This window comes from Macrobrachium nipponense, chromosome 10, assembly GCF_015104395.2.
Source record: "Macrobrachium nipponense isolate FS-2020 chromosome 10, ASM1510439v2, whole genome shotgun sequence".
Classification (NCBI taxonomy): domain Eukaryota; kingdom Metazoa; phylum Arthropoda; class Malacostraca; order Decapoda; family Palaemonidae; genus Macrobrachium; species Macrobrachium nipponense.
In genome coordinates this window covers 104318455-104332731 of record NC_087204.1, presented here as the reverse complement: position 1 = coordinate 104332731, position 14277 = coordinate 104318455, and the positions used below count along the sequence as shown (strand labels likewise).

General features: G+C 39.4%; 2 protein-coding genes across 2 annotated transcripts in view; both read right to left on the bottom strand.

Annotated features, from left to right (window-relative positions):
• The window catches only part of LOC135223861 (tubulin polymerization-promoting protein homolog), a 25778-nt gene extending 15420 nt beyond the window's left edge, over positions 1-10358 (bottom strand). The window contains exon 1 of the mRNA XM_064262759.1: positions 10002-10358. Coding sequence (XP_064118829.1) covers positions 10002-10343 — 342 coding nt within the window. The 5' untranslated portion in view covers positions 10344-10358. The remainder of the gene's footprint in view (positions 1-10001) is intronic.
• Positions 10340-14277, bottom strand: LOC135223860 (caldesmon-like). The gene has a single exon (XM_064262758.1). It carries the CDS (start codon positions 12941-12943, stop codon positions 10340-10342), a length of 2604 nt encoding a protein of 867 aa, XP_064118828.1. The 5' UTR covers positions 12944-14277.

The following is a 14277-nucleotide window of genomic DNA, read 5'->3' as shown; positions in this document are numbered from 1 at the left end:
CCCCCACCCCCTGATTCCCGACGACAGGTGAGGCAGGAGTTCCTGTGAGACTCGATAGACAATCGATGTGAACTTTGAGGAGCCAAAGAAATCGATCGTTTTGAACTCTTAATTTTTTTCTATTAGGAGAGCATGGAGATACCAATAGACCTAACCATTCTCTCTCTCTCTCTCTCTCTCTCTCTTCTCTCTCTCTCTCTACATATATATATATATATATATATATATATATATATATATATCTATATATATATATAGTTTTGAGTCTAATTTCTGTATGGGAAGAGCATGAAGCTACCAATGGGCCTAATCATTCTCTCTCTCTCTCTCTCTCTCTCTCTCTCTCTCTCTCTCTCCTCTCTCTCTCTCACACACACGCACACACACGCACACACAAACGCGACCGTTTTGAGTCTAAATTTTGTATAAGGAATGGACGGAGTTACCAATAGACGTAACAATCTCTCTCGCGCTCTCTCGTATACCTCACCTCTCTTTTTTCAGTGGCTCTTTCTTTTTCTTCTTCTTCTTCTGTGGGTATTGATCTAGTGTGGAACACATTTTGTCCACTTCGCTGTTGCTGTGGTCGTCTCTCATTTCTTGTGGATGTCTGTCTGACGTTTGTTCCTTCATTTCCTCATGCTCCTAGTCTCTCTCTCTCTCTCTCTCTCTCTCTCTCTCTCCTTCCTTTAAGCTCCCTTAATCGTTCTCTCAGCTAGGCTCTTTTGTTTCTCTCTTTCGGGATCCCCTCTGCTGTTTTCCCTATTTCCCTCTTTTGTTTCACCCCTTCCCCCCTTTCCTTGGTGAAAAAGGGAAGGGGAAGAGAGGGGATTTACTCTTACAATCTCTCTCTCTCTTTCTCGAGTGGAGAGGATTTTTAAGAGCGCTACTCGAGCGCTGTAGGAACCTCGGCACTAAAGTGGTCTTTCTGTTTTGGAAACGTTGGTGTTATCTCTCTCTCTCTCTCTCTCTCTCTCTCTCTCTCTCTCTCTATTTCGCTTTTAGTCTAACTTTTTTATAAGGAGAGCATGGAGTTACCAATAGACTTGTAGAGTCTAGATTATTTTTATAAGGAGAGCATGGAGTTACCAATAGACTTATAGAGTCTAGATTATTTTTATAAGGAGAGTATGGAGTTACCAATAGACTTATAGAGTCTAGATTTTTTTTATAAGGAGAGCATGGGGTTACCAATAGACTTATAGAGTCTAGATTACTTTTATAAGGAGAGTATGGAGTTACCAATAGACTTATAGAGTCTAGATTTTTTTTATAAGGAGAGCATGGGGTTACCAATAGACTTATAGAGTCTAGATATTTTTTTGTAAGGAGAGCATGGAGTTACCAATAGACCTAATCATTCTCTCTCTCTCTCTTTCTCTCTCTCTCTCTGCCACAGAAATTTGTACAAGGCCTAAGATTAGTTACCACTTCGTAACGCCTTACGATAATTCCTTTTTTGTTTATTGGGTTTATTCATTTATCTAGTAATTGTTGGGGGTGGATGGGAGACAGGTGGGGGAGGCAAGAATCTCTTTAGCTGGGTTCCTTTATAATTCGATAGACATCAGCGACATAAACAGACAAGGAGTTGACAGAGAGCCAGTAACCATAGTTGACAAGGAGTTGACAGAGAGCCAGGAACCATAGTTGACAAGGAGTTGACAGAGAGCCAGTAGCCATAGTTGACAAGGAGTTGAAAGAGAACCAGGAGCTATGCTTGACAATGAGTTGACAGACGACCAAGAGCCGTGGTTGACAAGAGTTGACAGAGAACCATAAGAAGACAGAGTTGACATGGATGTTATGTGCAAAAAAAAAAAAAAAAAAAAAAAACCTGATGTTATTTAAGAAGGGAAAGGGATCAGAAGGATCCCCTGTAGGACTCCCGCCCCCGCCCTCCCCCGGGGCCATTATGATCGTAAATCAGTCGAAATGCATCACATTTTGGCCCAGGAATGAGTCGGGTCATTATTTTAGTAATGCCAGTCGTTTCGATTTTTTTTTATTGCCTTAGTTATTTTTGGTCATAGCACCTGCTGTAGGTGGCCTTATTATTATTATTATTATTATTATTATTATTATTATTATTATTATTATTATTATTATTATTAAATAGTATTTTGTTGTTAACTAAATTATTACAATTGTTATTAATGATATTTGACTAATTTTTATTAGTAAATATATTATCATTATCATTATCATTATCATTATTATTATTATTTAATTGTATTTTTTTTGTTAGTTAGATTATTATAATTATTACTAATGATGATATTTAATTGTTATTTTTTATCAGTAAATAGATTATTATTATTATTATTATTATTATTATTATTATTATTATTATTATTATTATGTTGTTGTTGTTGTTGTTGTTAACTAGATTATTATAGTTATTATTGATGATTATATTTAATTGTTATTTTTATTACTACATATATTATTATTATTATTATTATTATTATTAGTACTAGTAGTAGTAGTAGTCGTAGTAGTAGTAGTAGTAGTAGTAGTAGCGTATTATTATTATTATTATTATTATTATTATTATTATTATTATTATTATTATTATTGGTGAGAATATAGTATTTATTAAGAACCAGATTAAAATTGATATAGGAGGGACCCAGTATACGACACAAAGAAATCTATATTCACGTCGGACCAACCTGAATCCCTCAGGTTCACTTCCTACGATAAAAGAGTGAATAATGAAAAGAGGTCTGGCCGTGTAATGAAGAATGTATAAAGGATGGATAAATCGTAAAAAGGAAATACCACGCGAAGTTGTGAAGCTCTTTTTTTTCAGTGAAGTTTATCGTGATGTGAAGTTCAATGAAAACTATTTATATATATTTTGACGTCTCTGGTGAATGCGAAATCTCTCTCTCTCTCTCTCTCTCTCTCTCTCTCTCTCTCTCTCTCTCCTAATATAATTTTTTTTCTATCTCCTAATAGAAAAAACTCTCTCTCTCTCTCTCTCTCTCTCTCTCTCTCTCTCTCTCTCTCTCTCTCTCGGACAACGCAATGAAAAGGCCAGAGCTGTAATGACCGCGTGATGACGTCACGCGGAAATCGTAATGACTAACTGTCTTTGCACGAAAGGTCGGGTCAGGAGGAATGTGAGAAGAAGGAGGAGGAGGAGAAGAAGGAGATGGAGGAAAAAAAAGGAGAAGAAGAAGAAGGAGGAGAAGAAGGAGAAGGAGGAAAAAAAGGAGAAGAAGAAGAAGGAGGAGAAAGAGAAGAAGGAGAAGAAGAAGGAGACGAAGGAGAAAAAGAGAAGAAAGAGACGAGAGAAGAAAGAAGAGAGAGAAGAAGGAGAAGTAAGAAGAAGAAGGAAGGAGAGAGAAGAAGAGGAAGGAAAGAACAAGAAGGAGACGAAGAAGGAGAAGAAGAAGAAGAAGGAGAAAGAGAAGAAGGAGGAGGAGAAGAAGAAGAAGGAGAAGAAGAAGAAGGAGAAAGAGAAGAAGGAGAAGAAGAGAAGAGAGAGAGAAGGAGGAAGAAAAAGGAAGAAGGAGAAGGAGAGAAGAAGAAAAGGAGAACGAGAAGAAGGAGCGAAGAAGAAAGAAAGGAGAAGGAGAAGCCTGGAAGAAGGAAGAAGAAGGAAGAAAGGAAGAAGAAGGAAGGAAGAAAAAGGAAAAGAAAAGGGAGAAGGAGAGAAGAAGAAGGAGAAAGAGAAATAAGGAAAAAGGAGAAAAAGAAGAAGAGACGCAGAAGAAGAAGGGAAGAAGAGAAGGGAAGGGGAGAAGAAGAAGGAGAAGGAGACGTGGTGAAGAAAGAAGGAGAAGAAGAAGAAAAAGAAGAGGAAGGAGAAAAAGAGAAGGGGAAGTAAGGAGTGGAAAAAAGAAGAAGGGGAGATGAAGAAGAAGAAGAAGAAGAATACGAAGAAAAAGGAGATGCAAAAGAAGAAGAAGAAAAAAAAGAATTCCTTATCGTGCGCCTCCGTTGTTCCAGTTGGACTATTTTCGTAATGAGGGTATCGAGTGCTGGAAGGTTTTCCTTTTATGGTGGTTCGTAAAGGATTTTATTTCGTTTTGTGGTGCATGTACATATATATATATATATATATATATATATATATATATATATATATATATATATATATAATATATATATATATAGCCTTTGGTCTAAATTCTATATCCATTCTTTCCTTCCCGGCTACATTTGGTAGCGAGATTGTTTTTTAATGAGAGAGAGAGAGAGAGAGAGAGGCTGACTGACTTTAGCACCAAGTTATCGCTCATTCTTCTCGAAATATGATTCCAGATTTTTACAACCTTCAAATCATGGTTTCCGGCATTTCCAGTCGAAGCTTAAGAGATCTGCCATCTACCTTCAGTTTAATGCTAAGTCATTACGTATCATTCGCACAGAAAATCCTACAAACGGCCCCCCCCCCTAAAAAAAAAGGGGTATCCTGCGATCCTATGAAAGAAAATAATGATAATAAATAAAGCAAGTCTAGGAACCCGGTCAGCTCCTGAGGAAGTGGCGATCATGAGCGAGTTCCTCTTCAGTCCTATAGACATGACCACGTAGGGCGTGCTAGTTCCTTTAGTTCACCTCACGCGGTGCACTGAAGGCATTACTTAAGGTTCTTAGCAGCGTCCTTTACCTAAGACCCCTAGCATCAGCTCTAGTCATTATTTTTTTTACTGTACCTCCGTTGATATTCTCTTTCTTCCATCTGACTTTCCACCCTCTCTAACAGTCGTTTCATAGCGCAAATGGGAGGTTTTTTCCCTGTTACAATTTTCAAAGCTTGTTTACGCTTAAATCCCCGTTCAGCGCTGAATGACATCACAGGTCCCAGCGCTGGGCCTTTGTGCTCAATTCTATATTCAATTCTGTTCTATATTATCAGCTAACTATATTTGACCTTTTTCTTTTTTAGATTCACTACTTAATCACGTCCTGGACATACTTTCCTCTTCTCCTTCCTCTTCTTTCGAACTTATTATTCAACGTATATATAGCAGGGTCGGCCGCTCTAGTCAACTTTCTCCATCTATTTTCGATTCCTTGCACCTTCCTCCCCCAGACCCACCTCACCCATATCCCCCCACGCCCCCACACTCCTACTCCTCCTCCCCATCGCTAGCACGTTTCAAAAGCCCTCTTGATAGGTTCCACCTCCTAACTTCTTATTACACGGCCATACTAGTATCTCAGACGAGCTGAACAGACCTTATTAAAACTACCATTTGTATTTCGTAATCACAGTCACATTCCATTCGAATGTTCGAAAAAAAATAATTCGGTGATTTTTCAATTCAACACACTTTATGGCCGTAAGATTTTAGGCTGCCGGGCGGTTGATTGCTTTTATGATTTATTGATTTGTCCTAGTGGCGTCACAATGCACAGTGGAGCCAGTAACCCAGGAGTCAAAGGAGCTAGATAATCCCCCAAATAACAGGCTTATACTGGAGTTAATGATAAATGGGATAAAGCTGAGATTCTGTCTCTTACATAGATATACATACTACATGCGCGCGCACACACACACGGACACACACACACAGATATATATATATATATATATATATATATATATATATATATATATATATATATATATATATGTCATAAGTTGTTAATGTTTATTTTCGTGCTAAGGGCTTCGTTGTATCCATAAATACGAATCCAGTACACGGATGACCCAATTACCCAACGACGAAACCAATATTGTCTCGGGGTCACTACTAAGCTTATTATCGCCATTTCGGAATTGTTTAAGGCAAATAACGGCGTGATATATGTGTATCATCTTTTTTTTCATCGCTTCGAACCATCACTTCATTGGGAATTGTTATAAATAGGTCAAAAATTCCCGCGAAACTACTTCACCTATCGCTGAAACCAGGTCGAGAAATAATCACATCCTAGGAACGTATCGTGAGCAGGAGTCCTCGTGTTTTAGTTAGTCCCACCATATCGCCTTATTTCACATTCCTCCCGGAATTACGGTCATGTTCCCATGACGTAGGGGGTCGTCCTTCGTGAATTTACGGCCGCGGAGAAATGACAAATGGTCCCCCCGTTTTTTTGGGGAGGGGTCAGGTATAGGGCGATGTTGGATGGATCCCATCATTCACGAAGGGTGGGGTCAAGTTTGTTATGGGGTTAAGAAAATCTCTCAAGAATGGCAGAGGTTGATTTTGCATAAATATGTGACCTGAGGAAGTTGGCAGTCTCTCATCTTTGGTTGCATACGTGTCACAAACGTATTGTCAGCTATCGCCCACATATCACAAACAGCTTGGATACAAGTCGACGACATATTGCCAGTCTCGAGCGCTACTTATGATAATCCAGCATTTGCACAAAAATTCTTTCCTAATTCACGGTTTTGGGACTTGTTTTCAACCTGTTTATGATATGTAGGCGACATAGGCGACAAGTAGCCAAGTTAACAAGCTACTGACTTACTCGCATAAGTGGAACTTCTTGAGTTCTCTGTACAAATACAGAAGTTGGTTAAACCTTGTGGGGGGGGGGGGGGGGTAATGCTGTCAGTGGACCTAATGTGGTGCACCGTAGGCATTACTTAAGGTACTTTGCAGCGTACTGTCGGCCCCTATCTGCAACCCCCTTTCATTCCTTTTACTGTACCTCCGTTCATATTCTCTTTCTTCCATCTTACTTTCCATCCTCTCCTAACAATTGTTTCATAGTGCAACTGCAACATTTTCCTCCTGTTGCACCTTTCAAACCTTCTTCAATCTCAGTTTCTGTTTCGGCTTTGAATGACCTCATAGGTCCCAGTTCTTAGTCTTTCATATCCATTCCATTCTGAAAGGCGGTTTTGATGTGTGAATTTATCGTCAGGATATGATCTATGATTACCGATAAGTCTTTCGGTTTCTGGGTTATGATTCGAATGACTGAGAAGAAGTAACGTCCTTCTGTTATTATATTATAATTCTCAAAATCTTGATACTGTGGCTGGCAAACATCGGCCTTATCTTTGAGACGTATATTGGGTAACGTAATCTTTCAGATGTATTACATCGAAGATTAATGTTTTTGAAAAAAAAAAGAGCTGTGTATTAATAAAGTTGAGTGCTAACTAATGGATATTTCGTATGCCACACATCACGTGTACCAGGTGATGATTGATAGACTTTTTCCAAGGATCCATCGATTCAGTGTCCTTCCTTCTGAAAAGGCCGTAATTTGTCAAAAAAAAATCTGTTTCAAAAATGTTTTTTTTTTTATTTGTTTATAGTTGAAGACCAACACAAACAAACACATACAAAACCAGAAATATTCTCCTCACCTTCTACCCTTTAGTCCCCCTTTGCTCCAGAGTTAATCTTAAGGGGTGAAGTTGCTAGCCCTATGGTCTCTTACCCCCTGCGACCTCTGATACCCATTCACAGCACGGTGGGCTAATAGTAGTAGATTCACATCAACCGTGCATTTGATGTCTAGGCCCGTCCCTTACGACGCTCCTGATTGGCTGTTGAGAAGCCAATCACAGGGCTGGAAACTCTCTGTCGCCCCGAGAGAGTTCACATAGGCAGGATGTATGTTCCACCCCTCCTGAGGGATGCGTCTTTCAAAAGTATCCCTGGGGAGAGGTGGAACATGCATCCTGCATATGTGAAGTCTCTTAAGAGACTGAGAGTTTCCAGCGCTTTGATTGGCTTATCAATAGCCAATTAGGAGCGTCGTAAGGGACAGGCTTAGACATAAAATGCACGTTTCATGTGAGTCTACTATAGTGTATACCACAGTAGACAGGGATTCAGGTAACTCTTATCCCAGGGCTGCACTAGTGAGGTTCCTTAGGGCCAGTGCTTAGGACCCTACATTATTAATAAAAATAATAAGTTTTATTGAAGGAGATTGCTGCTTCAGCTGCAGTGATTAATCAATAAGTAGCAGTCTCCTTTAATAGAACATGCTTGAAAGAAGGGCTTCTACCTAAAAACAATAATAATAACAATAATAACAAGGCGTGATCCCACCTCCAGCTTACTCAGGTGCGTGCAAAAATCTACAGTCAAATAGCGTGTTGTGTCACCAACGAAAATTGTAAAAATATGCTATATTTTATTAGAAATAATTGTTCTGTACTTTTTAACATGAACATTATTTATTTTTTTACATTTTCATTCCAATAAATAAATCATGAATATCCCATCCTAAAATTCCCGCGTCTCGAACTCAACGCGAAACACCTTTTTCCAGACCCTTTCAGACTTTTCCATAGAGCTTTCCTACCCCCCCAACAAGAAGAAGAAGAACAACAACAACACAGTACTAGTTTGTAGGCTTACTCCCCGAGTAATATCAGTGAAAGTTGATACTATCTCCGTTTGGGTAATAAGAAAAAAATGGTTGCCAACTAAGTTAACGACAATGTTTCCCAACTAAATTTTGTCTCGCTAATGCGCTTGCTGACACTTCCTGACACTTTAGTCATTCGAGGTGCCGTGGCACCAAAGCAGCGGCTGCAACGGCTGCAACAATAATAATAATAATAATAATTCGGTTTCAATCATCGAAGGGTTAATGAAAGTCAGAGGTTTATCGATACGAAGGAAATGCTTTTATAAAAATTCACGTATGAGACTATCTAACTCTAAATAGGTATGAGAAAGTCTAACTCTAAATATAGATGGTAAAGTCTAACTCTAAATAGAGATGAAGAAACCTAAATCTAATTAGACGATGAATTAGAGATGACAAATTCTTAACTCTAATTATAGATGACGAAGCCTACCTCTAAATAGCGATGTCAAAATCTAACTCTCATTAGAGATCCATGCACACTTAATTCAATTCCCGCCCATACGCGAATTAAAATCGACTATATTCCGAGTGTTTCTACGGACTTTTAAAGAAAACGAATAGAAATAGGAAGAAAGAGACAGAGAGAGAGAGAGAAAGAATGACGTAAGCAGCTAGGAATAAGAACATGTCCAAGGCAAACAATCGAGTCACCTTATCCTTCAGATGTTTACTTGTCGCGTCATCTTCCCTTCCCGCTAGTCGACTTACACACAGGAGGAGCATACTACTTGAGAAAAGGGGGAGAAGGGAGGAACACTAAAGGAGGAGGCACAAAGGGAGAGGAAGATAGCGACAGGGGACAGAGAACACACACAAACACTAATAAATATATATATATATATTATATATATATATATATATATATATATATATATATATATATATATATATATATATAATATATATATATATATATATGCATTAGGCTACAAATGTCCTTCAATATCCAGTTTGATCTACCCCGGAATTAATATATTTTCATAATAAGTTAACTGAAGGGGAATTCTTTAGTTGATACTAATTTCGTCCCTCCTCGTGGGTTCGAACCAGACTGAGGAGAAATCAGGACTTCAGTGACGTCATCGATTCGGCCAACAAGTGATATTAAAGAATATGTGTAGCTTAAATGCATGTATACATGAATCATGGTGCTGTGATAAAAATTCATATATATATATATATATATATATATATATATATTATATATATATATATAATAGATATAATATACTAGAGACCTCGTGATCTATCAATCAATAAGTCATGATATTACTTCAGCAATGTCAGAGCCGGAGTTTGATTCCCAAGCGGGAAGCAGTGTTCAAGGCCAGTTTTGTTAAACCCCACTGTGTCTGTTAACCTGTTGTGTGATTTATTAGATTATGTATCTGGTAGGTAGTTGTAGTCTGAGGGTTAGCATCCCCATCCCAACCCCAGAGTAAGAATCCAGACAGACAGACAGGCTAGTTGATTGTAAACTATGTGGGTCCTCCATACAGACTAACAGACCAATTATCAGAGTTTGCACCCAGTATTCCCCCAGTCTCACTGTATACTGCGAGGTAGGAAACGGCCACCCTTACCATTTATGGATTGGGTGAGAAATTTTGTAATCTGTCTAATTTGTCATCTGTAATAGGTTGACTACATCTTACTACAGTTCTTAATAAAGTCATGATAAACATCACCTGTTCCTCCCCTTCTCCCAAAGCGTCGACCAGTTCGTCTTCGTTCGTCGAATCACTAGCCTGGTGTTGTCTGTTGTTGTCCAGACATGTGGCCAAGACTCGCAGTTCATTTCGAAATTCGTCCCGCTGCCTCTGGACTTCATCCATCAGAGCCTGGATTTCATCCATGATGGCTCTGTAACGCTTCTCCTCCATGCCATTGAAAGGGGGCCGCTTCACTTCTACTTCATCATCAGCACCGTCTTGAGTAGAACTCAGGTTATTCAGACTGGCTGTCCTCGAGATAAATTTTACCTTATAATAGTTTTCTAAGACAACTCTAGCTCTCATATGTGTCATCATCTTCCAACTCCCCAACTGGTCAGTATGCTTACCAAAATACTAACTACACTACAAAACCAAACAGAACCATATGTCAAAGAGTTCAACTTTGAAAAATATAATAAAATAATCTGACCTGATTTGAATATTCTTCTTTTGACCTTCCTGGGCTTCTTCTCAGGATTGGGATCACATCGTGGACAATACCCTGCTGTGGAAAGGTCGTTGCCAATGGAGCGATACTGAACACGCTTGTGTCCAGCATATCGACCCTTGGTATTGCGTCCCAGAGAAGTGCCGTGGCTCCAGTCGTGTGAGGCCATTTCTTTCTTGTCCTTGTTGATCTCTTCGTCTGAATGATATTCTCTCTTACTAATTTTATTAATGCCCCTTCTCTTTTTCTTGGGGTAATACAACTTTTCGTGACTCTTTGTCCAGTTGTAATCCCCTAAAGCATTCTCTTGGATTATGACTTCAAAGTTTATCCTATGGGTTGCAGTGCTATCTGTCGGTGAAACAGATGGTTGCGCTTCTTGTTCGCCTAGCAATCCTTCTTTATTACTCAGGTTCTTTGCAGTGTCATCACTGTCACTGGCTACTTTATCACTAACATTGATTTTGGGTACTTTTCTCTCGGCTAGGCTCTTCTGTTTCCTGTTGTTTTGTTCAGGTGTGCTTAGTTTCTTTGCTGTTTTCTTGGGTTTTACATCATTGCCAAGACTTGCTTCAGCCTCATTTGATACATCTGCTCCTTGAGGTTTGGGCTTTTTTCCTTTAGGAATTTTAGACTTCTTAGTCTTTAATTCTTTTGGAACTTCATTTGTAGCTGTTTCCCCATTTGTTTTGTCTAGTTTTGCTTCTTGTGATTCCCTTACTCTAAGGTCATCTTGTTTGTCTGATTTTACCTCCCCCTCAGGGGCATCTACATTTACTTTCTCTTGAAGCTCACCATCTGTCTTCTTTGGAACTTGTACCGCCTCCTCTTCCTTTTCAGGTTTATTCACATCTGCCTTTTCTTGAGATTCTACTCCTGTTTCCTCTGTCTGTTCTTCCTGTGCCGTTTCCTTAGGGTCTTCTGTTTTCTGCTCCACTTGTGTTGCCTCTTTAGATTCATCTGATGTTTCTTCTCCCTGTGTTGTTTTTGCTTCTTGAGATTCTTCTGCAGGTGTCTGATCTTGTGCTGTTTCGACAGATTCTCCTCCTACAGCCTCCTCTTTCTCCTTTTCTTCTGTTGCCTCTTTAGATTCTTCTGCAGTCTGTCCCTTCTGCTCTTCTGCTGTCTTGTTAGATTCTTCTGCTGCCTCCTTTTGCTGCTCTCCTTGCGCTACTTCTACTGCTTCTCTAAGTTCCTCTGCTGCCTCCTTTTGCTGCTCTCCTTGCGCTACTTCTACTGCTTCTCTAAGTTCCTCTGCTGCCTCCTCTTTCTGTTCTTCTTGTACTTCCTCTTTAGATCCCTCTGCAGTTTGCTCTATATGCTCTTCTTGTGCTTTGTTGTTAGAGTCCTCTACAGACTCCTCCTGTTTGTCTTCTTCTCCCTCTCTCGATTCTTCTGTTAACTCTTCTTTCTGCTCTTTTTGTGTACCCTTGGTGGATTCATCCGGTGCCTCTTCTGTCTTCTCTTCTTTTCCTGTTTCTTTCGATTCTTCTTCTGTCTGCTCTTGCTGATTTTCTTCTCCTGCCTCTTTTGATTCACTCACTCGTACCTTTTCTTGTAGCTTTCCAACTTTGTCATCTGCTTTGGAGAGATCTTGGTATTCATGCGAAATTTCTAGTATGTTGTTGTAGTCTTGTACTTTGTCAGATTTCTTAATTTTGTGAGACCCTTTTCTCTCAGGCTTAGAACTTTTGTGTACGTCGAGCTTCTTCTTAGGCTTTCCTAATTTCGTTGATTCTTGAGCCTCATCTAGTTTTTTGTCTTGATGTTTGTCTTCTGCATTTTCCTCCACCTTGTGTGCTCCAGATTTTTTGGGTGATTTATGTGCATTCTGGCCCTCTGGAGAGCTATCTCCAAACTTTTTCTTGTTGTTAGTAAGCTCTGATTTTTCTGGGGATTTGTCTAGCACCTGTTCTGCTTGGAGTCCCTCTACATCTGCTTTCTTTTCAGATTCTATTTCACCGTCAGTTTTTTCTTGAGTTCCCGTTATTTTTTCTTTTCCTTTCAACTCATTTACATTATTTTCCTCACGAAACTCGCTTCCAGCCACCACCTTCCTTGCACTCCCTACATTCAGGCCGTCACTTCTAAGACCACCCACTAGTGACTCGTGTGACCTGTACGCACTTCGTCTGTGGCGAGGACCGTGCAGCCTCAAGCTGCCGACAGATCCCCCTCGGTCAAGCGACTTACTCTTTAACCTGAAGCGAGACTCAGTCCTGCGGATCCGGCTTGGTGTGGTCGGAAGTTCCTCTGGTGGAACTGATCCTCTCCTGAATTTGGAAAAAGCAGAGGAGGTGCTGAGGGAATAGGTGGAATCACATGATGGCCTCCTCTGGCGAGTGAGTCGTGTGGCGGGTTTCAGATGTGGCGGGAGGCCGACGTCCACTTCCTCTACGTTGTGCTGCCTTCTTCCCCCAATGCCACAGATGATTTCTGATCTCAGCGACCTGGCACTAGAAGTCATAACGGCACTCGCTGCTCCTGAAATCGACCTCTACGCGGCATCTTTGGTGATGTCAGAGTAGTTTGTCTGTATTCTTTGGTATATATTTCAATGTAATTACTACATTACATCCTGAGAGGATTCCCTTTTCACCTTTTCACATAGACTTGCTAACAAATTACACTATAAGGACGAAATTCTGCTTTTGTTTCTTGTAGACTTAGGTCACCTCTGTTATTTTCAACATTTGCCCTTTCATATCTTACACTGAGCGTATAGTCTTTTGTCATTTGAAACTCTTACCTAATGCGCAATATTTTCACATAAGAAATCCAAATCTGTTGCAATGATTAAGTTATTATAGTTTTAGAATTCTTTAAGACTTTATTTATTGACTTTGGATAAATGCATCTAAATTAAAAAAACGCAATTGGTCAGAGAAAAAATAATGACTGGTATGGTTATTGTTTTTGGAGTACCTTTCTTACTGCATGAAATGCATGTTACGAAATTATGAGAGACCGACTTTAAAACAAAAAGCTAAATTCAGCCCCTTCTAGCATTACAAAAACCAATCAATGTTCATAGCTTTTGATAATTCATTCTGTTCTGAATATCACTTTGTTTCATTCTAAGAATAAAACAGAACAGGAATGACACAAATTCCAGGCAGCCTAATGAGCTCAGTGTTAGTTGCATCAGTGCATTATTCCAGCCATTCCAAAGGTAAACTTTGGAATGCTAATTAAACGAAAGTAAAGGGGAACTCCACCTTTGCATATCCACTCATTAGCTCATGACACAGTGGCTGTGGAAGGTGGGTCAATATGACCTCTTTCGTGTCAGGAAGTTATAGGATTACTATTACATACCTCATTTTAAGCTAGTGTGTGATGACGCTCTCTTTATTTGCTCAATTTATATCGCAAATTAACAACAAGATATGTTAGATTTGGTTCCTCTATAACTGCAGTAAATGTGTCGTAAAAAAATGCTGGAATTTATCGGATTTATATCACAAACATGTTTGAAACAAGTTTTGACCGTAAGTGGAGAACAAAACTTTGGCAGTGTCGAATGATCGTATAAAGCATTGGTTAAAACTGCCAGTAAGTCGTTAACTTGTATTCAACCTGTTTGTAAAAGTAAGCAATAAAGTACCAACATGTTCTGACATGTTTTACTGTCGTGTGGATGCACCTTTAGATTTTTTTAGAAGCTTCTACATGCCAGTAATGCTGAAGAATTAGAGCTTTGTTGCGTCAAGCAATGGTAGAAACACCATGTTTTTGTCCACTGTCATACCAAAGAACCTCACAGCTGTTGAGTGATGCGACAACATTTTTTGTCCTAAA